The following is a 27,096-nucleotide window of genomic DNA, read 5'->3' on the forward strand; positions in this document are numbered from 1 at the left end:
GCACGTTTTGAACTGCGGACCAATCATTCTTTTCTAGGGATGAGTCGGCGGAGTTCCGGAAATGGCGGTCGGGTCTAAAGTGGGGCTTCTCCGCAGAAAATCAATGGAGTCGAGCAGTTAACGAAAAGAACACAGAAGGTACGTTGACAGGGAAGCTGTGCTTTAGAAATGTTAGCTTTTACTTTTGTTTCAGTCTTGAAATTCCATATGCATTCACAGTGCCTATAAAACAGAACTGTTTAATGATCTTTAGATTATTTTGCATCTGCATGAAAGGATGGCAACTGACTTGAATCATGTGTACTCTTTGCAGTGTTTTTAATGAGATTTAATTAGCAACGTTAAAAGTGAATTTTAAAGTGCAGTGAAAGCACATCCTGATTTCCCATTATATTAAATCCTAGTTTTAAAATAAAGGGCCATAAATTCGTTTATAATGTGTTCAGGGCTGGACAGCACATATTCAATGCACTCTTTTTCGGTCCTGATGTTAAGGACTCAAGACCGTTTACCAAGTATTGAAGACTATTTCAGTTGTTTCATTTAGAATACGTTATGTCATTTTTATTATCATACGTATGTTAGGGACTTTATTATTATTTCATCTTCGGTTTTAAATTCTATGGAACGAAGGGCCCTGCGGTGGGCTGGCGCCCTCCCCGGGGTTTGTTTCCTGCCTTGCTCCCTGTGTTGGCTGGGATTGGCTCCAGCAGATCCCCGTGTTAGGATATAGCGGGTTGGATAATGGATGGATGGAATGAAGGTCACATTTATGAAAATCTGAAAGTCGTGCAGCAGAGTTCTCTGTTCGTTGCCATATTTACTGTGCCTTGGGTAGGATAACTGGCATTTCCGTTTATTTTTGTGTGGTACTCTTTGTGGAGTGCAGGTGCCGAGCACTGTGACAAGTCTTCAGGTAAAAGGCATTTTACAAACTACTAAATATAGAATTAATTCACATGAAGGCACATATTTATTAAAGCAAACAGAAAACAAAGTGGGAATTCATTAACATACATTGAAACCAGAAATATCTGTACTTTACTTATTTGTCGAGCTATGCCAGTTGACAGTGAAGAAGAGGAAAAAGTCATCATCAGTCAGCAGCACTGATGGAGAAAACAAATACCTGGGGGTCTACGATCAATCGTAAGAGAGAAAATCAAAGGAAAAAGTCTGAAGCAGACTTGTCCAGTCCTGTAGGCCTCAGTCAACTAGCTCATAACTTTATTTTTAACTGTAAAGTATGAGCTCATAAAATGGCTAGCATCAGCTTTTTATTATTCTCTTCGCAGTGTAAATGGTTCTCTTAATGTCTTCTCTAAGCCTTGCTTGCTAAGACTGAAAATATGTACCTTGGTCAGTCTATCCTGCAGTCCCAGAATAAGACCACCACCTCTCCTGTGGATTTTATGTCTTCCTTATAATCAAATGGAGTCCCGGTATTCAGCAAATGACCTCATAATTACATCACAAAGCTTAAGTACAAGCTGATTCATTTTTTATTCCATAGACTAGGGATGCTTAGATTGAAATTGGCCAATTTCCACAAAAAGGATGATCACAAAAAACAATATTTTTCTCTCCCTGCTTTTCTAACCTTTAAGGTAATTTAGCTGTAGTGCTCCTTCATGCAAGGTATTATGGTAGTTGAGCCGTAAATGAGCTTATGGATTAAATCTAATTTCTTAAAAAATGATTGGTTAATGTATATGAGAATGATTGAAAGGGGAAAAGAATCTTGGGAAGAATGGTCATCTTAACAATGTTGTTCTTAATTGCTGATGTGAGAAGGAGGGTGGACCAGCTATTCACATCTTGTTTCATTTTCTCCATGCAGTATGCAAAATTTTGTTGGAAAAGAGCTTTATATTTACTTGTGATATTTACCCCTAGATATTTAAACTGATCTGTTATGATAGATGGGAGGGTGTCCAGTCTAGCATTGTGCGCTAGAGAGTTCACCGTAACTCACTGGAAAAAGCACAATTTTATTCAAATTAATTTTGAGTCCAGATATCTTCTGAAAATCAACTAGTGGTTTTAGGACTGCAGGCGCAGTGTTTTGTGGGTCAGATATATACAGTAACATATCATCTGCATATAGTGATATTTTCTGTTCAGGTGTTTCTCTGAAAATCCGCTCCATCTCTGATGTATTTTGAAAATAAACAGTCAATGGCAGTTGCAAAGAACAGTGGTGATAGTGGACATCCTTGTCAAGTTCCACGTTCTAGTAGTTGAAGTAGTCTGAAAAAGTGCTGTAAATACAAACAGAGAGCGCTGGACTAGTGTACAGTAGTTTGATCCATGAACAGATGTTTGGGCCAAACCCAAATTTGTGCAACATGGTGAATAGGTAGACCCATTCATCTATATCAAATGTTTTTTCTGCTTCTAAAGATAATAAGATCTCTGGGGTATTAGATGTAAAGGGTGAATGTATTATATTAAACAAATGTCGAAGATTAGAAGTTAAGTGTCTGCTTTTAATAAATCTGGTTACGTCTTGTGATATTACAGAAGGCAGCACTTTCTCAGTCCTTCTAGCTAGAACTTTGGAGAGCATCTTAACATCATTATTCAAAAGTGAGATTGGTCTGTATGATGCGCATTGTAATAAGTCTTTGCCTTAGGAAAGATGCAAATTAAAGCCTGGCGAAAAGTTTGAGGTAGAACTTTGTTGTCTTTAGCTTCTGTAAACGTTGCTAATACTAAATAATGGAGCTATCTTATGTGACTTTTTTTATACAGCTCCACTGGGTAGCTATTAGGACCGGCTGCTTTCCCACTTTGAAGTGAGTTTATAGCGTCTAGTAATTCTGAGAGTGTCAGAGGTTTAACCAGGTCCACGGCACTAAGTGTCTAACTGTGGTATCTGTAATGAGTCCAAGAACTCATTAGATTGAGCCTTCTCCTCTTTAGACTGAATGGAATATAAGGACTTATAGTACTCTCTAAATGTGTGGGTTATGGTTTTTATGATCAATAATTTTATCGTCGTCTGTGTTGGTCATTGCTGCTATTGCATTGTGGACTTCCTGCTTGTGGAATGGTTGAGCTAAAATCTTATTGGCCTTCTACCGGTGCTCATTATAATGATGATGTGATTTAAAGATAAGCTGTTCCATTTCTTTAGTGGCCAACCGGTTAAATTTGAATTGCAAAAACTGTCTCTTCCTATAGAGTGCCTATTTTGGAGACCTGGTGTATTCTAGATCTGTTCTGGTAATTTCGGTCATTAAATCGGAGGTCTTCCTGGTTTTATTTTTGTAAGAAGGTTATGAAATAATCTGTCCTCTTAAAAATGCCTTCAGAGTTTCCTGGAGTATTCCTGCAGAGACCTCTGGGGATGCATTTGTCTCTAGAAAATAAATCAGTTTGCTTGGAGATGAATTCTGTATAATGCTCATCAGCCAATGAGACGGGGTTAAGATGCCAGCTACAAGAGGAGAGTGTAGGGCATCACGCTCCATGATCAGATGGGCATGGTCAGAGATAACAATAGTATTGTACTTACAAGATTTGATAGTGGGCAACAGATTATTGTCTATGAAGAAATAATCAATTGTTGAGTAACAATGATGAACTTGTGAGAAGGAGGAGTATGCTGTTAGGTTCGGATTTAAAAACCTCTGTGCGTCTGACAAACTGTGTAATTAGTTTTGCAGGATTAGATGTTATCACTGGCAAGAAAGACTACTGCAAGAAATTCGGACCTTTATTTTGTCCTTTAAATTAAAATGGACACCACTTGAGTTTGGAAAGGCAGTTTGTTTAAAATTCAGGAGCTTGGACTTTTAATTGAGTAAAAAAAGGTAAATATGAAGTTGCTGCTTATTAAACATAAGGTTTTTTTTTTTTGTAAAGATTTGTACACTGTGTACTGTATTTGTTCCTGTGTGCCATACAGCATAAGTTTTGGTAAGAAACAAGTACTACATAATTAAAGTGGTAATCCATATTTTATAATGTGCCCGAATGAGGCACCTTACCTGCATCATGGCAGAGCGTCAGTTACGGCACTACGGCCATGTGGTGCGACTCCCAGAGGGTGAACCGACTCACAGGATGCTCATTGTTGAGGACCCGAGTGGCTGGACTAGATCAAGGGGATGCTGCCTGCAGTAGATAGAGGGCCATTTCCGGAAGGTGGAACTGGACTGCATGTCTGGGGGGGGGATGGGTGGGGGCGGGGTGGAAGGGGTGGTTTCAAACCAGGATCTTGAGCTGTTTCGTTGTGGTGGGTGCAGCAACGTGCTGTACTAGTGCATGATTTCTGACCTGACCTGACCATATTTTATAATTACACCTCAAGAACTCTGAATTTCTACTTGATACACCGAAGGAAAAAAACACACCAGTGTAAATATAGTAAATGTATTGGGATTGGCCCAGCAGACCCCCGTGAACGTGTAGTTAGGATATAGTGGGTTGGATAATGGATGATGGATGTATTTTAGTGCAATTAATGATTTAAAACAATGAAAACCTATAAGTGCATGTATATTTACATTTAACCAGCATTTAATTGGCAGTATCAATTAATTGTGTCAGAATTTTTTTTTTAAATTTTGGTATTTTATGCTCTTTAAACAATTAGCCTATAGAATTTCATTTTGTTAATAAAAATGAATATTTAACACCTGTGGTCTTTATTATATCAATACACTGTATCTTTCTTCTTCTTTCAGCTGCTTCCGTTCGAGGTTGTTACAGCGGATCATCTTCTTCCATATCTTTCTGTCCTCTGCATCTTGCTCTGTTACACCACCACCTGCATGTCCTCCCTCACCACATCCATAAACCTTCTCTTAGGCCTTCCTCTTTTCCTTTTCCCTGGCAGCTCTATCCTTAGCATCCTTCTCCCAATATACCCAGCATCTCTCCTTTGCACATGTCCAAACCAACGCAATCTCGCCTCTCTGACTACGTATCTCAACCTTCCAACCTGATTTGATCCTCTAATGTACTCATTTCTAATCCTATCCATCCTCATCACGCCCAATGCATATCTTAGCATCTTTAACTCTGCTACCTCCAGCTCTGTCTCCTGCTTTCTGCTTAGTGCCACCGTCTCCAACCCATATAACATAGGTGGTCTCACTACTGTCCTGTAGACCTTCCCTTTCACTCTTGCTGATACCCTTTAATATATGACATAAAACTTCTACATGACTGATTATGCAGGAGATTGGCATAACATTTTTTTTAAAGGGATAAAGTTAAAAAAACGGAATCTGTATCGGAATCAGCAGATAAAGTAACATGAAATCGGTATCGGCCTAAAAACAATCCCGATCAGAGCATCCCTACCACAGATCATGCAGTGCTGACGAAGCCTAATTTTTCATCCACCTTTTTAATGGTATCTGCAAACCGTCTGGAGTATTTATTATAAAATATCATTTGGGTGTTTAACTGTGTCTTTGTCTGTCTTAAGCAGTTTAGTCAAAGATTACAAGTTGAATATCCAGATGGGCCAGTGTTAAACTCTGCTTTCCATTACTGCAGCATCTGAAAAGTGTTACAGTTCCCCATAACTGCAGTTAAATATAGTAATGTATCTTTCTTTGTCTCGCACAAATGAATTACTGAATTCTGAAAGCATGGTTACATATCCATGTGTTTATTATTAGTAGTCTAATCATTGCTTATGACTGCTTAACAGTGCACTCCCCAAACATTGAGGGGTGTAGGAAGCAACATTTCATTGGCCACTAATTAGTGAATAGTACATTTTTATATATAAAGTATAGTCTTTATTATTTTTTGTAATACCCTTTAAGAGTAATGATATCTTTCTGAATCTCTTTTCCATGGTATCTGTTTCTTGTACTTGTTCCAGTTGAGAATTCTTAAATCTTCTTTAACAAAGCTGTGGTTTGCTTTTTGTTAGACTGGAATGCAGAGAGCACTTCACTCACTTTCCTCTCCCTGTGTCTTATTTTTTATGAGTTGTGTTGTGTTGTATTTTTTTTTAACCTTCAATAATATAATTTAGTCCCCTTTTGAGAGATTATTTTTTTCACAGTGTGAGTCACTGTCAAGTCTCGTTGAACTTTGTCTCTGATTTGTCAGTAACAGACTGCTAAAGTCTACAAGTAGTAATAGAGATTTAAAAAAAACAAAAAACTTTTGAAATGTATTAAAAAAAAATGTATTTTCCTTGGCAGATCTTACTTGCTTTGTGCCATTACCAAGATGGCAGACCGTGAGGAACGTAAGTTTGCTGAGTTACCCAGAGATTCCATCAAGGTGATGGCAGAGGCCATTGGGGTGGATCTGAGTGATGATATTGCAGCTGTGCTGGCAGAAGATGTTTGCTATCGACTAAGGGAAGCCACCCAGGTAAGATATATATATATATATATATATACATATATATATATATATATATATACACACACACACACACACACCAGGGGGCTGTGCCCTCTACTTGCTTTGCACCCCCACCCCCGGGGGCACGCTTCACATTCGCCACTTCGCGTCTCTGCCGCTCGTATTGTGAAGGGGGGAGCTGAACGCACGCTAAGGAGATGCAGACGGATCAGCTGCTGGCTGTCTGCTGCTGCTGTGTGATATGCATGTCGTGCTGCGCGTCAATCATTTAAAAGCCTGTACAGCAGCTGTCCTTTTGTCTCACTTCTTTGTCTCGTGGGATGTTAGTGTCTCCGAGAAATTGTTTGTAAGTAGGGCGTGACATGCAAAAAGTCTCGAAGGACTTCAAAGGGTCTCTCCGACATGATCACGTCTCGACCAAAGATTTTTTTTATATAGTAGGTAGATATATATCTTCAGCATGCATCATTGTCATATATGGTGGAAAAGTACAACTTTAGTATTACTTGTACACAGATTCTAAATTTTATTGACACATGGACCCTTTGAAGTTTGCATCTTTTTCTTTATATGCCAAATTCAGTAAAATAAGACCATTCCTGTAGAATTACTGCAGGGAAATACAAATTATTTTTACTCTAAACATGAAAATGATACATTATAAAGCCACATAACATTGAATCTGCTTACTCAGACCTTCAGTTTATTTTGAGATACCCTGACGTCTGTGGGCTGTCATGTTTTGTGCCGTATGTACTGTAGATACTGATAGTGCACCAGTAACATACAGGATAGTTCAGACGTGACATTCTGTGTTATAGAAATGTGCTACCGATGGTATGCCTAATGGTTTTTATTATTAATGACCCTTCAGATTTGCCTTTCCCAACGATTACTCAGTAGTCAAAGATAGCTCATTGCTAATACATTTTAGATGTTCTACGGCTAAGCCTGCACTGGTAGACGGGTAAGTATCTGACTGCAGCGACCCCTACCTTTATTTATATAAAATCTAACTTGCTGGCCTGTATGTATGTATGTATGTATGTATGTATGTATGTATGTATGTATGTATGTATGTATGCAGATAGCAATATTTGAACATTGCATTGATAAAATGTGATGAGCAGGTATGCACGTTTAACCCCTTACCCCCCTCACATGGACTTTTCACACTTCTGCCATCCAAGAAAGATACTGCAGCCTCAGAGCCAGATCTGCCAGGCTGCAGGAGAGTTTTTAACCTCAAGCTGTTAGACTCCTTAACACCGTGCTGCCCCCTGGGATCTTCCACACTGCCTCAACCACCTCTTTTATACATGCAAGCCACTTTCCTGTAAAGACTAGTGTGCATGGAGAAAAGAACTGAAAATTTCATACTGACCTTTAAGGATTTGACACTCTTGATATCCTTATGCTGTGAAACATTCTGACCTGTCATTGTTTACATGTCTTAAACAACTATGATCATACACTGATAATTTCTGTATTATCTATATTTATTATTTATTTATTATATTACATGTATATTGACTAGATTTATGTATCTACAGTAGATTGCATAATACCATACATTGCATTAATGTTCATATTGCTTGCTGCACGTCAATATTGCTGCTACTTCTTTATTAGTCTTGTTTGTGTTTTAATTTTAAATTCTAGTTTTAATTTAATTTTAATTTATTTTTGCATGTTGTTACACTGTGGACCCTGAGCTTTGCAATTTCGTCTATCTGCGTATAGTTGAGATGACAATAAAGTTCAGTATTAAAACGCAGTGACACTGAAGATAAATATCATTTTAAAGCCAAATATACGTTCCGCAGTTTGGATTCACTTTGGTTTCAAACCAAACTATAAAGGAGAGCTAGAAATGTTAAAGGTAGCTGCTTGCTTCAAATAGTAGTTGATAATGAGTAAATACAAGCAATTTAAAACACAAGGGGCTCAATTATTTTACTCATTTGATGCCCTCAGCTTCTTTGTCATGTTGTCAGGGAAATTTGTTAAATATCTGATTGTACTTTTCTTATGTTTTATTTTTATAAATAGATGTAACTTTGTTATTTACTGATTATTTATAGACCACCATTTGCGAAGAAGTGTTTGTTTAAACTTGTACTGTTTCTTTAAATATAAAAATCCCATCCATTGTTTAAATGGAAACTACTGTGGGTAGGGAAGTAATTTACAATGTTTTAAGTAAAACCACCCTTCCTTCAAGTAAAAATAGATTTGTACTGTTCGTATAAATAAAAAATGGCAGCATAACCATCTACTGTTGGTATATTTTTGTTTGTTTTTTGAATAATATAAATGGGTTACTGGTGTACCACTCTATACAGTACAGCCCACTGACCTTTGAATTCAGAATTTCTAATTCATATAAACTGCACTATATTAAACTAATACATCTGGTAAATTATATTTTGAGGTTTAATATTACCATTATTATTCAAAGAGTGAGAATTGTCATTATTGACCATTGTTAGCATTTGTTTCAGAATTTACTAAGCTTTGCCAGAACTTTATTTTTAACAACATAACCATTGCTTACTGTAATAAGTCCTTGATGTTTTGACTGAGTTTCAAAAGAAGTTATGCTTTATGCTCAATTAAAAATAGTTCTAAACACTATCTAGTCAGTCACAGGTGATAATGCAGACGGCCTCTCTTCCTTTGTGTTCCTCAGTAATTGTTTTGAATGCTATATCACAGAAAGCCTTTTTTCACCAAAAACGATTAGTCAAATTGAATGAACATCATTTTATAAGCAATTTGAAATATGTGAGTCTGCAGAAGCCAAATATTTCATTGAGGTCCAGACATATATTTGTTCAAGTCTGGTTGCAGACAGTTACTTTGAATGAAACCGTGAGTGACTAAAGTACTGTAAGAGGTGTAAGAGCTACAGCCCAAACAATAGCGAAAAAGCACCAATTTGAAGTGCAGTTTTATACTTTATATTCCATGACATGTCCTGTCCTAAGGAAGTGTGTGTGCATTAAGTATTGATTTATTGTGTCTGGTTGTTCAGTTATTAGTGTTTGTTTTAGAGCTAATCTGACCGCATTATTTTAAAACAATAGTAAAATTATGCCATTGTTTTTTTAAATCCAATTTTTACCAGACTCTGGGCTATCAAAATACTAAAACAGAAAATCAAAAGTGGTAGAATGCTTGTCATGCATCAGTATTTTATTTGTTTAAGATATTTTTATTATCATCATTTGGTTTTAAATCTGAACCATTTCTATTTTCTTTTTCTGCAGAACAGCTCGCAGTTCATGAGACATGCAAAGCGTCGCAAGTTAACAGTGGAGGATTTCAACAGAGCCTTGCGTTGGAGTAATGTTGAGGTGAGCTACTTTTTCCAGACATTTCTTGTGGTAAGCTGTCTTTCAGCTTTGTGGAGACTACTCTCTAGGAAACTCTTTCTTTGTTAAATCCATTCAGCCACGGCATTGAAATTCTCACCGATTCTAAAACACTGCATTATTTAATTTATGAAACTTACTGCACTAATTGTAATTTGTTTTTTGTGAATTTAAAATTGTGTTGATTTTTTCTTGCCAGGTGGTTTGTGGGTATGGTTCCCAGGACAATCTCCCTTTCCGTTCCTTCAAGGATGGAGAGCTGTTTTTTGTCGAAGATCGAGAGATTAATCTTGTTGATCTTGCGCTCGCCACAAATATCCCCAAAGGCTGCGCTGAGACTATGGTTCGAGGTAACTTTACTTTGTCTCCTGACATCGATTGTTTCTTAAAGTTTACAACGTCATGCTGTAACTGGAATAGTGAGCTTAGTTTTAAAAGTGTTCAAATTGTCATTGAAATCTAAAATATATGATATATATAATAAAAAAAAAATTCTAATAGAAAATTATTTTGTATTTAAGAAAATTTTCCTTGTAAAGTTGATTGTGTATGCTTGTTATTTTGCAGTCCAGATTTCATACTTGGATGGAAAAGGAAATCTGGAACCTCAAGGCACAGGTATTGGAACCACTGCACTGCGTTATTTTATATATTAGTGTGGAACAGACAGAAAAGATTTGTTGTGTAGGCTGTAAGATGTGATGTGAAAAAATAAGTTAGAATGAATTTGACGTGCTTTGGGGGGAAGTGATCAATGAGTAATACATAGGAAAGGAAAAAGGCTGAAAAACATGTGAATAGAAATGATGGAGGACATGAGGAAATTGAGTTGTAACTCGAATGATAACCAAGATCAATTCTGTTGTGTTTCTTCTTGTATATATACTAGCATTTTAACGTAACATAAGTATTTAAAAAATGTACTACAGCTAAGAGACCAATTTTCTGTCCTTTTTTGTAAAGTAAGATTTAAGTAGCTGTTTTCTAGTCCTTTGGTAATCGTGTACAACTGACTTTCAGGAGTAATGAAATCAGAGGTTCACTTGCTTTGGCACATGATGTCATTTATATTTATTTGTGCAGTTATGGAACACTGTGAACAATTTCAATAGGCAGACAGTTTATTCCATTTTCAGCATAAAAAAAGAAAGATCTCTACAGTCATCATCCTGCAAAATGCCCCTACAAGTAGATCAAAGCTGATCTGAAGTGTAAGAGCAGTGGCAGTGAAAGGGAATCTGTGATAAAAAATATTAATTAATTTTAACAGAGGTGCCCAAAGAACTTGGACTTTCTTGGATGAATGGAATTTACATGGCGGAAAATGCACATTTGTACTGTGTAAAATTTGGATACATAAGCACATAGAATGGAGACGTGGCAGCTTAAGAGTCATGTCAGCCTTGAACTATTAAAACCTGGTACAGTAAGTGTCTAAAAAAGGAATTTGAGGGGAAAAAAATGATTCCACGTAGACACAGACATAACAAGCATGCAGGGCCTCCACAGAAAGCAGCAGGCACTCCGCATTCTTCTGGCAGCGTTGTAACAACATAGTCTCAGTGACGGCTAGCAGAACAAAACAAAAGAATTAAAAAACCCTGGAAATGTACGAGGTGCTGATTTCACTGGGTACTTGTTACTTAGTTTTGCAGCCCATTATTTTTTACTGTGGCACGTGTATTTTTGTGAAAGAAAACAACTGTTTTACTAATTCCATTTTGTTTTGTTAACTTGTAGTTCCAGCAGCTGTCCAGTCCCTGACTGAAGACCTCCTCAAGTATTACCAGCAGGTTACAAGGGCTATTCTAGGCGAGGACCAGCATCTTATGAAGGTGCATAGAAAATATCATTTCATAGCTCCAAGCATATACATATATATTTGATTTAATATTGAATAGATGACTTTTCTAAGTAAACAGGTATTATTAAAATCTTTTTTTGTGTTGACTTTTTTAAAACTCACATATTTTCAGCTTGCTCAGATTTACTGGGCTGTGTCTTTCCGAAGTACGTGTCAAACAAATGCTGTGCAGTAAATAGAAAAAGCTAAGCTATTTGTGAACTATGCCATTAGTTATAGTGATGCAACTACAGTATAATATTTTAATGTAATCTTCTCTTTCATGTTTCACATGATAAAATGTCACTTCTTTCTTTTTCAGGTTGCATTACAAGATCTTCAGACTAATTCAAAGATAGCAGCTTTGCTCCCTTATTTTGTATATGTTGTCAGTGGGGTATGTTGGATTCAGTTCTTTTTTCTATAAAAATGTGGTTTTATATTTGGCATTACTAAAATATTATTAATGATTTATGTCGTATTCAGGAGTTTAAACTCTATTTTGGTAACAACTTTAATCTATACTAATAAAAGGCAAAGCCCTCACTCACTCACTGACTCACTCACTCACTCACTGACTCATCACTAATTCTCCAACTTCCCGTGTGGGTGGAAGGCTGAAATTTGGCAGGTTGATTCCTTACAGCTTCCTTACAAAAGTTGGGCAGGTTTTATATCGAAATTCTACGCGTAATGGTCATAACTGGAAGCAGTTTTTCTCCATTTACTGTAATGGAGATGAGCTTCAACGCCGTGGGGGGAGTTTCGTGTGACATCATCACGCCTCCCACGTAATCACGCAGTACATAGAAAACCAGGAAGACCTCAAAAATGCGCTCAAGAAAACATGCATTATATAATTGAGAAGGCAGCGAAACAATAAGAAGCGAGTTCTGCTACTTCGGAAACAAAGCACGATGTAAACTTACACTTTAAATTAAGTTCATAGACAGGCTGCCGCTGGCGTTTGTAATTTAGTGCCTGCCCATAGAAGGCCGTCCGTCAGCGGCAATCCAATAGCAAACTGCCACGGGTAAATATTCACGGGTGAAGGACTGTGCTTATGGAGAGGAAGATGAGATGGTCAGGGTGGTGTTTGACACAAACTCAGCGAAACTGCGAGAGAAAGTTTTAAGTGCCAGGACTAAGGTAACATTAAATAAAGCTATGGACATAGCGAGATGGCACCAGCACAGCTGGGAACCTTCGATGCAAGTACACCGAGTGGCTCACGTGAACTGGCGCAGTGCACAGATAAAAGCAACAGTTCCAAAAGCTGAACAAAACCGAATTACACAGTTGAAAAGGCAGCAAAAATATGAAGCGTCTGATAAGCATATTCATAAATGCAGCTACTGTGGAAACAAAGCACACGGTGGAAAAAGTCAATGTCCGCTAAAGGAAGACAGTGTAAAAAAACCCGTGCATGCAGTGTGTCAGGTCTCAGATAAAGAAGACGAGCTGTTTATTGATGCAGTAAGAAACGAATCGATGAATGAAACCTGTCATCTTTACAACGATTGACAAACACGGAATGTAACTTGAACACAACACATCGTACAAATACGACCCTGATTGAAAGAAATAATGATAATCAAATCCTTGATGACAGCAACATTCAATAACACTCACAAAACAATTACTGTATATTGACAATCATGTTACGTTATTTTTAAAATGTTCCCTTTTCTTTTTCATAACTTCTACTTCTCCACTGCGATACGCGGGTATATATTTAAATGTATATATATACCCCTATCTACAGTACATACTCTCGCATAGACAAGCCACATGCTGTGGCTCAATTGTAGAGTCTTAAGCCTCTAATGCCGACATTCGAGGTTCGATTCGAGAGGGATGCACTGAGTATGTCGCGCTACTGATTCATTTTACCTTCGCATCTCCTTGGTTTGGGACGTATGAAAAATATTAGGTTAACGCAGAATCATGTTACGTTATTTTTAAAATGTTTCCCTTTATTAGCACAAGCACAGCTGAGAAGCTTCGATGCATGTACTCCATAACGCGTTAAAAATAACGCATTTAATCACACTTTCAATTCCAAGCAAGCGGGAACTTTTGTCAATGCATGATTTCCTGGTACATCCATTACACTGATGCACACATCACAGCTACAAAAATGTTAGAGTCGGAATAAAGCGTGTTCCTACGACTGATCATTTCGACTTCCGAAGCCTTGATAAAAGCATGGTTTTGTGCACACTGAAAAGCAAGCAAAATTAGATGCATTACAGAAAGCGGACTTTGTGGCTCTTACTGGGGATCATTGGACTTCCGTGACCGTTAGTAATTCTAAATACATCTAATTACAAAATGTTCAATGATCACACTGTTTTAGCCTAATGTACAAAATAATTTTGGCTAAGGTTACTCAGAGTTTAAAGATTAAGTTGGTCAAATTACCTTTTATGTTTCTGACTTATTTTTTAAGAAGAAAACTGCACTTTATGTTGAAATTTTGGTTATTATTATTTAAAGACAATACTATTCTGAAAATCTACTTAAAGTACTTAAACTACCACTTTATTTTTAAGTCTGCCCAATTTTAACCAGGGATGATATTTTTGTTTCTGTTTTGAATTCAAATGCAGTTTAAAGGCTTTTTTTCAGAAATTAAAACAGCTTCAGTTTACAATATTCATGTACATGTCTATTATTTGATTCTGTAAGCCCACTAAAACACTTTTAAATTAAAAAAAACATTTGCGATTTGGGGCAAATTTACGTGTGCGATTACATACGATTAATCAAGATTAATTCTTACACAGCCTCTAATTAATTGGATTAATTTTTTTAATCGAGTCCCACCCCTAATATATATATATGTGGATATATATATGTAGATTTGTATATATAAATGTGTATATACAGTATATACAATATATGTGTATATACAGTATGTATATATACAGTATGTATATATGTATGTGTGTATATGTATATATATATATATGTGTATAGATACCATACCATACCATATTTATTTGTTATAAAACACAGCATTACAACTGATAAATATATTTATATATATATATGCCAGCAACACTCATGACAATGACAAAACAATTACATTGTCAATCATGTTACGTTATTATTAAAATGTTTCCTTTTCTTTTTACTTCTCGCTGCCAATCGAGGTATTTTGCTATATATATATATATATATATATATATATATATACACAGATATATACACAGATATATACAGATATATATATATATATACAGATATATATAAATATATATATACAGATATATATAAATAGATAGATATGACAACAACACTCAATATCAATGACAAAACAATTACATTAACAATCATCTTACGTTATTTTTAAAATGTTTGCTTTTCATTTTCATAACTTCTTTAACACACTACTTCTCCGCTGCGAAGCGCGGGTATTTTGCTAGTCTGGTAATAAAACTTAATGACAATTACATTTCATTGACATGTACTATTTGATTATTAATTTTTGTTAAATGTTGTGTAGCACTGTAATACAGGTAATTTATTTGGAGGATATTTGTCATTAGAAGTTCAGTTAATAATTTTGTTCCAAAAAGTTTGCAAATTAAAGTCATTGTTAATAAACTAAAAATAAAAGATGAGATTGTGTCGCCTATAGAAAAGCTGATGATAGTTGAGCGAATGTTATGTGCTGGTGACTGACGAATGATACGTTTTGTATTTTGTACAGCTGTAGTAGCATTAGTTGTAATTTTCAAGGAGCATATAATATATATGACGAATTGTGCATAACCATTTAGTGTTTAAATATTAGATGATATGACAAAGTAGAGGGAGAAAGAATAAGAATACTGTTGAAGCAATAAACCATCCAGCACTTAAAGAAACGCATTGTCTTCAGTGAGTGTCCACTAATAAGTAGCAATACCTTATCACACTTATGAAACCAGTGCCACTATAAATTTAATTCACCATGTGTTTGGTTCATTGGATCTCAAAATTTATGAGCCTGGTACATTGAATGCCAAAATGTTTTCATCTAAATTTACCGAAAAGTTTGAGAATAACGTTTTTTTTCTGACAAGTGCACAATTTTTACTGCCCTGTAGAGATGCAGTTACCTGCTGTACAGATGTTCTATTTAATATTTTAACAAAAATTAACTGCTTTCTTTTTCATCTGTCCTGATTTTTTTTTTTTAATTTCAGTGTTTATGAGAAAATTAAGAAAAAATCTATTCTTTTTTTTTGTCAGATTAAGAGGGTTAATTGCTGCCTTAACTTAAAAATAATTATAGAGTATCTTTGAGAAAATTACTATATTGGAAAATAAGCGGTTCCTGTGGGTGTAAATTCTTAAAGCATTTGTTGTGTGAATGCAACTAAATAGTATAATGTAGGTTGATGCCATGCACAAACCTCTTAACAGATGTGAATGCGATCCTCATACATTTACTTTAAGGGACCCATAGTATTAATTTAAGCAAATAAGAAACTGTGCTGATGCTTCAGGTACAGCACTAGAGACAGTCTGCTGTTTTCCGAGGTATTAATGTAAGATTGAAATATTTTTTTAGTTTAGTTTTATAATGTGAACATTTTATAAGCAGTGGTACTGTTGTTTCATAGAGATGTTGTATGCTTGTTCTAGGTGAAGTCTGTGAGCCATGACCTGGAGCAGCTAAACCGCCTGTTGCATATCGTGAAAAGCTTGATTCAGAATCCTTACCTTTACCTGGGGTCCTACATTAAGAGTCTGGTGTCCAGTGTCATGTATTGCATCCTGGAGCCTCTTGCAGCCTCTATCAACCCTTTTAATGATCACTGGACCCTGCGGGACTATGCTGCCATGCTACTCAGTGACATACTCTGGTAAAGAGAAAACAATTACAACCAATGTCTTGAGAGTGGATTTACACCTTTCCTTTTTCTCCTAGATCATTTTAGAACAGAACCCATGTTTTCTGCAGTTTTTAAGGGCTTTTTAAGATGTGTGAATGCACATTCTTAGGTTGTTAATACAGTTTTTACACTGCTCGGAGACTTGTATGTCTGCAGTACTAGGGTGTTGTGCCATGTTAGCCATTATGAGTGTAGTGAGAAGTCAAGTAAAATGATGGACATCTTGGCTGAAGAAGGGGCCTGAGTTGCCTCGAAAGCTTGCATTTTGTAATCTGTTCAGTTAGCCAATCAAAGGTGTCATTTTACTTGACTTCTGACTGCTAGGAGAGAAATGTAAACCTGAATTGCATTTATTAAGTGCATGAAATATACTTTCAGAGACCTTGATTTCATTTTTTTTATTATAACAAACAGTTAAAAGAGAGTATAACATCCCACTTTTCGTCTTTATTAACAATATATCAGTTTTTTTATGTTGACTGTATAGGCAACTACACAGGACAAAGTCAGAGAATGCTACAGTTTTTACAGGTTTAATCTTTTTTCACCCTCAGTTTATACTTTTTTCCTTTTTTAATTCTGCCTTTTTATATTCACTAGCTGTACCCCGTGGCTGCGTCCACACAGTAATGAGACAGGACAGACTTTTAAAATCAATAGACATTGACACTATATCTGCTCTGATGGGAGAGCGTTCCCCGTCTCAGGCAAAAAGCATATGGCCGTGATATCTCCAGCAATCTGCAGCTACCCTCTAAAACACATGGAGCTCTGATCTCTCTCTCTCTCTCTCAAAAACGTCAAACGTTACTCCTTAACAATCCATAGAAGATAATGTCTGTTGAACAAACAGGTATCATTAGCTAAGCGGAGGCAAGGTGCACTCCAACATGTGGCGAGATGCAGACCAACATGAACAGAGGCTGGCAAGTAAATGAAGAAGGCCCTGCAACCCCTGCTCTCGGCCCACAGCCACTGTGTTGGATTTGCATAAATACATCGGTACCGCAAGCCAACTATGGCACTTCCCACGATGAGAGAAGTTTCAAAATCAATTGGAAAGTTCAAGCAGATTATAGAAAACAACCAGATCTAAATCTGTTAAGTAATCCTCTTGTGAAAAGCGGAGAGACACACAGACAGAAGACGCTTGGATCATGAAATTTTTTAAACCGCTTCAAGCTCCTATGGGCCAAGTTTAACCTACATTCCAAATTTCAAGTCCTAAGTCCTCATGGTTCGGGAGATTTTTGTGATGAGTGACCAAGTGGTATTTGGCTTTTATGTATGGATTAAGGTGATTTTAAAATAGCATTACAATTAAACATGAAGTTTACCAAGAAACAAAGACACTTTGAGCAGCAATGCTAAAAACTAAATACAGGGTGACACAGAAAAACGGGAACTTTTGAAATGCGTAGTGGCAGCATGTACAGTTGGCAGCACTGCGGAACAGGGACCTTGAGCTGTAAACAGTCTCGCCATTTAGTAATCAATTGCAAGGCAATCGATGGCAACTGTGCGAGAATTGTTCGGTAACCGTGTCATCTCAAGATTCGGTGACATTCCCTGGCCCTCAAGATCACCGGATTTGTCCGTTTGTGATTTTTTTTCTTGTGGGGCTACTTTAAGAGTTGGGTCTACATGACTCGGCCAAGGACACTGAATGAATTGAAACAAAGAATTCAAGGAGAAATTCGTGGTATCCCAGCTAAGATGTTGCAGCGATCAATGTGGAACCTCAACAGCAGATGCATACGTACAGGAGGACACCATTTACAGGATGTAATTTTCAGACATTGATAATTTGGATTACTGTCTCTTAAAAGGCAAGTTGTAGTGGTTCAATTGCTGTCAATAAATTTTTTTGTTGGATTTCTTCTATTTTTATTGGGTTTTTCAAAAGTTCCAGTTTTTCTGTGTCACCCTGTATAAAGCAGATTCATGATTTTTTTAAAAAAAAACAACTCCTGGTGCCATAATGGCTTGAAATTATCAAATGCTGTATTAAATCAGTCACTTTGTGCAGTGGCGTTCGTCTGTTCTCCCCATGTTTTTTTGGGTGTTTCTCTACGTTCTTCGGTTTCCTTCTCATATCCCAATGACAAGTGAGTGTTTTACCTTAAACTTTGTCTCTTTTCACTTGACTGATGGATTTAGAGGGCTCAGTAAATGGGGACATGGCCGTATATACTTTCATAATTGGAAGACAGTTAAAAATGTTAAATCAAGAAGTAATGAAATTAAATGCAAAATGCATATTGTAAATGGCAGACCAGCCTTTGGCACTTTGAACCAAAGTTGCACATATATGTGTTTGTTTGAAATTCAAGGAACTGGTCATAGGCCATCTGCAGTCCCTGCCAGTCTTTGAGATCCTACTAGCATTTATCTGCTTGTTCTAAAAGCTCAGATAAATGTGCAGAGCGCTTTCTGATATCTTGTATTTCTTTTTTGTTGTGTTTCTAGGGCTCATGGAGACTTGGTGAGTGGTCTGTACCATCAGATATTGTTGTCACTCCAGAAGGTTCTGGCCGACCCAGTTCGTCCTCTTTGTTCACATTATGGAGCTGTAGTGGGACTGCATGCTCTTGGATGGAAGGTAATATACACCAGTAAAGTAAGTGAAGCAGTGATAGAGATCTTCACTTTCAATACATGTGTTTTAAGTGCCACTTATATGATATGATATAATGCATTTTGTACACTTTTTGCCTGCATTTTGTAGTTTATTGTTGGCTTCCAGAAGAGTCTTATCACATGTTTGTTAATTCAATGCAATATTCAAATGTAATGGACATATTTGCCTGTAGTCAGTTGAGGTGCATTGAGGTACATGTTTCCATTTGACTTCAATTATTTCTGATGTTGTTGGAAACCAACATAAGACTACAGGCACCATTCATCCAGTTCTAGAAACTGGTAAGTGCAGATTACATGTAATTATCAATTTATTTAAAATGTCTCATTTTTTCTTTTTTGTGTATTTCACTGCAGGCAGTTGAACGGATTTTGTATCCTCACCTCTCTGCCTATTGGTCCAATTTGCAAGCTGTTCTTGATGACTATTCAGTTTCCAATGCTCAAGTCAAAGCTGATGGACACAAAGTTTATGGAGCTATCCTGGTAGGTGTGGTGGAGAAGCCGTAGTTTAAACGGTTCTACCGTTAGTACCATATATTACTGCTTTGCCAGTTGATTATATTTACCCGTAAAGGTAAGGAGTGTAAACAGGAAGATAATTTCAAACTTTGGATATAATGTAAAATTCTTACCTGAGGTATCTTCAGACTTCTGTATATAAACTCCATAAATTACAAAAGAAACACACCACCCTACTACTCAGTTTGTTATGTAAATTAAGTCAGAAACATTAAGTGAATAACATAATATGTAATAACCACATTGTCCAGAATTGTTTTTTCTGGCTTCTGTCTTTCGTTCTTTTTGGTGTCCTCATATTATTGCTGTTCTTTCATGTTATATTAGGAACCTAAAATGAAAACACACAAATTTAGAGTTAGTTATGGTTCATTAATAGGACTAGTCCATTCAACGTAGCATTTTAATTTTACTATGTTGAGTGCAAATTGTTTTTTTATAGATTACATCATTGCCTGCTCACTCCATGTTACATTTATTGCGGTACAAAAGGATTGTTGTTTTGTCATGTTCCAAAAATTATAATCTTGTATTGCTGTATCTTGAGGGACTCCTGACACCTTGGGTTAGTTACATGGAGGGCTCCACTAATTGAGGTCCTTGTCCTCTTTATGTCTCATAAGTGTGACATGCCCTATTTAGAGGAGTATCTTGTTTTCTGGAACAAATAACTTATTTGTGATATGTATTTTTCTAATAAGTGAGATCAGTCAGTCATTGTTATATCATTGGAAAAACATTCAACTGTAACTTGAGAAAGTCGTCTCAAAACAGCAAAAAAGTTCGCTTTAGTAGCTGTTATCTCACTTAATTTTGTTTTCCTGGATTCTTCCATATTTCTATCTTTTCATTGTTGTCAATGCATTTTCAGACAGATTTCATCACGGCTTGTGTTTTTTTTCCCTCTCTCTATGTATCGATTCTGTTCTTTGGGACTCTGTGTTAAGAATCACCTTGGACATCTCACAGAAATAATGTTTTGTTTTAGATATATGTATTATATATACAGTAACTCACCAAAGTGAGTACACCCCTCACATTTTTGTAAATATTTTATTATATCTTTTCATGGGACAACAATGAAGATATGACACTTTGATCCAATGTAGTCAGTGTACAGCTTGTATAACAGTGTACATTTACTGTCCCGCTCAAAATAACTCCACACACAGCCATTCAAGTCTAAAAGATATAATAAAATATTTACAAAAATGTGAGGAGTGTACTCACTTTTGTGAGATACTGTATATGTTTTTGTTCTTTTAAAACTTTATTTTCAAACTAAATGACCATGAGTGTTTTGGATTTATTCTTTAGTTTTAGAAGAATATTATTTTTCTTTTTTTTAATTTTATATGTGTCACACTGCCATCTTACAATCAGCATTTTATTAGTGAGCTGCTAGAATGCATTTCACCGCTAAGGAAAGCCTCCCAAGAAGCACTAGGCGTCACATCACTCCGCTCTCTGTCTAAGGTTACAGATTTAAAACTTGAGCAGTAATAGTCTTGAGCTGATAGTGTCAAGTATTTGAGCTTCCCACCTCTCATTCTGGTTCATTGCTATGCTGTGCTCCTATTCTTCTTGGAAGCTGCTGATTCAGCTTTCTATGCTGTTTAGGTGACTGGACACCCAGGAAACCCATGGGTGCTCTCTTCCTTGGCACTTGCTGTATGACGGTTCATGGAAGGTTCTGCTTATGGACAGTTCTTCTATTATCAGTATTGATTCCTCATATTTTAGGCCATTCCCTTGCCTTTTTCATTTGGGACCACCACATGAGCCACCTGGAAGCATATGTTGTTCCAAACATTTTACTCACTTTTATTAGGTCATGGCTTACACTGAGTCATTTAAAATCCCATAATTTAGTAGTAAAATGTTAATGAATCAAAGAGCTGTCACTAGAAATAAAGGTGGTGTATTATTCTTATATGTTGCAGGTAGCAGTGGAGAAACTCCTGAAGATGAAAGCACAGTCCCATGCTGTGCCAGCAGAGTGCAGCGCCAGTGAAGGCAGAGCTGAAAGGGAGGTCTCACCGGGGCTAAGCCCATTACAGGAGCCCCTGTCAGAGCTGGGTTTTGGATTTGCCAGTCACATACTACAGGGAGGGCCAGGAGTGCCCTCTGAGAAGCCAGTGCCTGTCCCTTTGCCAACGATGTACAATGAATTATATGACTTCTTTGGGGACAGCCTTGCAGTGCGCTTTAGCACTGGACCTGGCATCAGACATCCAGATGGCAGAGTGACCATCAGTGATCGATTATTCCAGCCTTCAGATATTAAGAAAGAAGGCTGCGGAGCTGGGAGTGGAAATAGTAATGTAGAGACAACTCGCAAAATGCCTCAGTTGACTGCTAGCTTGTCCATTAGCCCCCGGGATGATGGTAGTCCTAAACTAGATCCGACACCGCAATCCTGCTCTTCTAATTCCATCTCTGCGAGGTAATTGAATTATTTTTATATTGCCTAAATGAGATATAATTATCACTACCATAGCAATAAGACATGCGACATGCTGAATGTGAAACATTTATTTGCAGTGATATCTGCCACCTATAAAAAGTAAATTATTGTTTCATTTGTATTGTACTGCATGCAAGAGTTTTATTATGTTGCTATAATATTTGTAATCTGATTGTTGATTGTTCTCTCTCATATATATTACATTAATTGTAACCTAATTCTTCTTTCTTTAGCAGCTAGTGGTTCAGCATCAGTGTTTCTATTGAAATATATATAGTCATGCGCTGACTTGGCACCGATATGCTGGTCACACAGTGTTACAGGTCTTTTCAGTTGAGGCTCTGTGGATGTGGTGTGTGTCACCGGTATGCGCACTTAGACTGCTGCTTAGCACAAACCGATATTTCAGTCTCTGCGGCCTCTAGTTCCGGGTGTGGCACAGCACTTTTGAACTGCCACTCAGCTGTTATAATGCCGCTCACTTCCCCCTAGTTTGAAAGTGTGGCACAGCTGTGCTTCCGAAACTCCACAGGGGATCACTCTCGTCATTTATATGTCGGTGCTTCAAAGCGATCACTCGATACTTCATGGGGGACTTGCAACCTGCTTGTTGTTCATGTGTTGGTGCTTCAGGGCGATTGATTGATATTACATGGGGGAAACATAGTGTGGTGGGATTGAAGAAATCAGTCATAAAATAAAAGTACCAGCTCATCTAATATTCACACCCGCTACTCAGTAAAATAATTAGTGGGAACATTGGCTGTAAGTACAAATGACCACAACTCATTCAGCCGTAAATCATCGCATTACTGTATTGTATTTGTCCAAGTGTTTGCTTGTACAGTTGTGGCCAAAAGTTTTGAGAATGGCACAAATATTCATTTTCACAAAGTTTGCTGCCTCAGTTTTAATGGTGGCAATTTGCATATACTCCAGAATGTCATGAAGAGTGATCAGATGAATTGCAATTAATTGTAAAGTCCCTCTTTGCCATGAAAATGAACTTAAACCCAAAAAACTCTTTTCCACTGCATTTCAACCCTGCCATAAAAGGACCATCATTGCTTTGCATAAAAAGGGCTTCACAGGGAAGGATATTGCTGCTAGTAAGACTGCACCCAAATCAACCATTTATCGAATCAATTAGAACTTAAAGTAGAGAGGTTCAATTGTTGTGAAGAAGGCTTCAGGGCACCCAAGAAGGTCCAGCAAGCAACAGGACCGTCTCTTAAAGTTGATTCAGCTGCGGGTTCAGGGTACCACCAGTGCAGAACTTGTTCAGGAATGGCAGCAGGCAGTTGTGAGTGCATCTGCATGCACAGTGAAGCAAAGAATTTTGGAGGATGGCCTCGTGTCAAGAAGGGAACCCCAAAGAAACCACTTCTCTCCAAGAAAAACATCAGGGACAGACTGATATTCTGTAAAAGGTACAGGGATTGGACTGCTGAGTACTGGGGTAAAATCCATCCCCTTTCCAATTGTTTGGGCCATCTGGAAGATTGTCCGGAGAAGAAAAAGTGAGCGCTACCATCAGTCCTGTGTCATGCCAACAGTAAAGCATCCTGAAACCATTCTTGTGTGGGGTTGCTTCTCAGTCGGAGTGGGCTCACACAATTTTGCCTAAGAACTTAGCCATAAATAAAGAATGTTACTAAAACATCCTCCGAGAGCAACTTCTCCCGACCATCCAAGAACAGTTTGGTGATGAACAGTCGCTTTTCCAGCACGATGGAACATTGTGCCATAAGACAAAAGTGATAACTACGTGGCTCAGGGAACAAAACATCAAAATTTTGGGTCCATGGTCAGGAAACTCCCCAGAACTTGTGATCAGTACTCAAGAGGCAGGTGGACAAACAAAAATCCACATATTCTGACAAACTCCAAGCATTGATTATGCAAGAATGGGCTTCCATCAGTCAGGATTTGGCCCTGAAGTCGATTGACAGCATGCCAGGGCAAATTGCAGAGGTCTTGAAAAAGAAGGGCCAACATTGCAGACACTGACTCTTTGCATAAACCTAATGTAATTGTCAATAAAAAAAGCCTTTGAAACATATGAAATACTTGTAATTATACTTCAGTATACCATAGAAACATCTGACAAAAAGATCTAAAAACACTGAAGCAGCAAACTGTGAAAACCAGTACTTGTGTCGTTCTCGAAACTTTTGGCCACGACTGTAATGTTAGTACACCTTAGTATGTGAAACAGGTCATATTTGAATTTAGTCAGATATGTAAATGGTAGATTTCCCCCCAACATTTCAACCACAAGGTTAAAAATTACAGTGATGCCCTTAAACGTCTTGCTTCATTTTTAGCACTTGCAAAGTATTTACCAAAAGTAAAAATGAAGTCTTTTAGAATGTGTTTATTAATCTGTTCTTTTTGTACTGTGCTTTCTGTACGTTGGGGATTTGTCTGTGTGGTTTGAGGAACTGACGTCAATGTAAGCTGGCTATGTAAATAGTCCTTTCAGCTTTATCCATTTAAAAATATTTCACAGAAAGTATGCATGAATACATAATCAGGGACTGACAGTCAATTTAAAAGAGGCAGGTAGTAGTAGTGTGGGGGCTTCACATGCTGTTATTTTTCATTTTGAAAACATAAATGTATCACTTATTATATCCGAGTCCATCACACACGTATATCTGCAATACTGATAATTAACTCGGTCATTTTAACATCTTTAAGAGAGGTAAAAACTTGCCTTGTGCTCAAATTAAGTTCTCCTTTACTCACGTGTGTGAGATAATGAAGTCTAAGTAAAAAGCTAATGAGTTAATTGGTGACTCGAAACTGTGAGTGCGTCCTGTCCTGGAGCCCTTATCTTCTGCCAGGGCCTTGCTTGAGCCTCCTGGACCATCAAGTAGATTAAGCAGATATGACTGGATGGACACTGTTTGTCTTTAGTAGGGCCAAACATTGGGAGATGTCGTCGTCTGATGAGACAAACTGGAGATGCACCCTCAGCTGTCCCAAAGAGGCCGAGACAGCTGTTCATGAAAAGCGCTCAATGCTAACAGTACGCATTGACAATGACAACATTTTAGCTTGTGTCACTCTGTGTTGCAACAGATCATTTACTATTATCAGCTACACTTTCATGATGCATGTGAATTAAAGTTAATTTTTAATCTTTGACTTCTGGGGTACAGCACTATGCTAATGTTAATAATTTTATAGATTTTTTTGTCTGCTTGTAATAAGTTAAAGCTTGCATTTTGAAGGTGTTTGGATAGAGAGTTGCAGTGTGTGTGACTTGCTTTTGAAGCCAGCACCATTAAAAGTAGAAGTCTGAGGAGGCTAAATCTTTACACATGAACATTGTAGCTGTATTGTAGTTGGTAGCCACCTCTTTATTCTTGTAGGTGCATTCTGTAATGTCCTGTGGCCTCTGAGGCTGTTGTGTGTAAAAGAAAAAAAATGCTTGTCCTAACAATTTGAAATCATTGTTCTGAAAGTATTAATAAGTAGTTTGAACGTGAGACTTGTTGCAAATATTGTATCAAATAACACTTTTACCGAGACAGTGTCAAAAGGAAGAGTTTTTCATGATATTGTTTTAACTATAAATGGTAATCTGTTAAGTTTGAGTAATTGTTCGGCATTGTAAGTGTGTTTTTTGGGTAAGATGCTATATAAGAATAAATGCTATTTAATTGAATCTATATATAAAAATATATAATTTTTGGCTGCAGGTCTGCTTCATTCCATTGCTCTTCCTCTCTTCCAAGATCTAAGTCCTCATCTTCTTCAAGACAAGGCCAGCGATCAGCACCAAGAGACGTCTTTCAGAAGAGCCGGTTCACACACTCTCAGGCAACAGTCCCCCACCTCTCATTTCTGATCTCTGGCAGACAGATGGGTCGGAGATGCCAAGGCCGCCGTTTTCAGACCAGTTTCCCTCGGCTTCATCCCGCCAGCTCTTCCCAGGCTGCACGTGGTTATGCGCACAAGCTCCCTGTAATTGGGCGCATGGTTAAACCAATAAAGAGGTGGGTGTGTTCTGAATACTCCCTGCATCTGCCATTGTGAAACTGGAGCTCTGTGTCCTTTTATCGTTAGGCGCATTGCAGGGTTCAGCAGCAAAAAAAATGTTGATTTTGAAAGGAAGTGCTGGCGACAAAAAAGCTAAAGCAGGAGCTATGAGGTATTTGTCATTATTGCCAAGGAAGAGCGTTACATTTTTTCTGAGACGTGTCGTCTTTGTTGGACAATCAGAGGCTTATAAGTAGACTCTGCATGTTAACGCTTGCAGGCCACCATGTGTAATATCCTCTGTGCAGGTGCTCCCGGCCGATTCTGCTACTCCACTTTGTAGTGTTCCTTTTCACTCACAGCTGCCATGCTTGTCTACGTGGCACTAGAATGCCTATTTAAATAATAAGCAAAGTTGGAGAGTGTATTTGTATTATTTAGGGTTTAAAAAAGAGCTGTTGATTGCATTAAAAAATGCTTTAGCGTTTATGGGAGAAAAGACTCCGTAGAGGGCGTTTAATATTTAGGGACACGCTTGGAGAGTGTTAGGTCCTTTACTTTTGCAGTTTAACGCCTGCTGCACTCTTGTTGACCGACCGACACTTTAAGAAATTCACACTAATGTTCATTTGGAGGCTGTCTTCATAGAAAAATAACCCTCTTAATCATAGCTCTGTCCAAATATTTTTGTGCCCTTTGATTAGATTTTGTGTTTTCGTTTGTGTATATTTTGACATTCTTTCACACTACCTTAAATAAAGTGACACATTTAATGTTTTTTATCCATTATTATCCATCTATCCATTATCCAACCCGCTATATCCCAACTACAGGGTCACGGGGGTCTGTCGGAGCCAAACCCAGCCAACACGGGGTGCAAGGCAGGAAACTGCACCACCGTGCCACCTATCCATTATTATTGTTTCTGAATTTTCTTTTAAACATCAGGGAGAAAAAGCAGAGCTCTACTTTTTTAAGAATTTCAACAAGGGCGTATTTATTACTGTACAGTTTACATTAAAT

General features: G+C 37.4%; 1 protein-coding gene across 2 annotated transcripts; it reads left to right on the forward strand.

Annotated features, from left to right (window-relative positions):
- On the forward strand, nucleotides 1-26,713 carry taf6l (TAF6-like RNA polymerase II, p300/CBP-associated factor (PCAF)-associated factor). Of its 2 annotated transcripts, none has more exons than XM_039769285.1 (12): nucleotides 1-138; nucleotides 6,177-6,351; nucleotides 9,618-9,704; nucleotides 9,922-10,072; nucleotides 10,290-10,340; nucleotides 11,463-11,557; nucleotides 11,888-11,962; nucleotides 16,204-16,424; nucleotides 18,924-19,056; nucleotides 19,452-19,580; nucleotides 21,560-22,062; nucleotides 25,830-26,713. In XM_039769285.1, the coding sequence occupies exons 2-12, from the start codon at nucleotides 6,205-6,207 to the stop codon at nucleotides 26,128-26,130; spliced, it is 1,893 nt and encodes a 630-aa protein (XP_039625219.1). In that variant the 5' UTR covers nucleotides 1-138; nucleotides 6,177-6,204; the 3' UTR covers nucleotides 26,131-26,713. The 2 variants fall into 2 exon arrangements, with proteins under 2 accessions (XP_039625219.1, XP_039625218.1); XM_039769284.1 differs by having other exon boundaries at nucleotides 11-138; nucleotides 25,794-26,713.
- Nucleotides 26,714-27,096: the final 383 nt, after the last annotated feature.

This window comes from Polypterus senegalus, chromosome 11, assembly GCF_016835505.1.
Source record: "Polypterus senegalus isolate Bchr_013 chromosome 11, ASM1683550v1, whole genome shotgun sequence".
Classification (NCBI taxonomy): Eukaryota; Metazoa; Chordata; class Cladistia; order Polypteriformes; family Polypteridae; genus Polypterus; species Polypterus senegalus.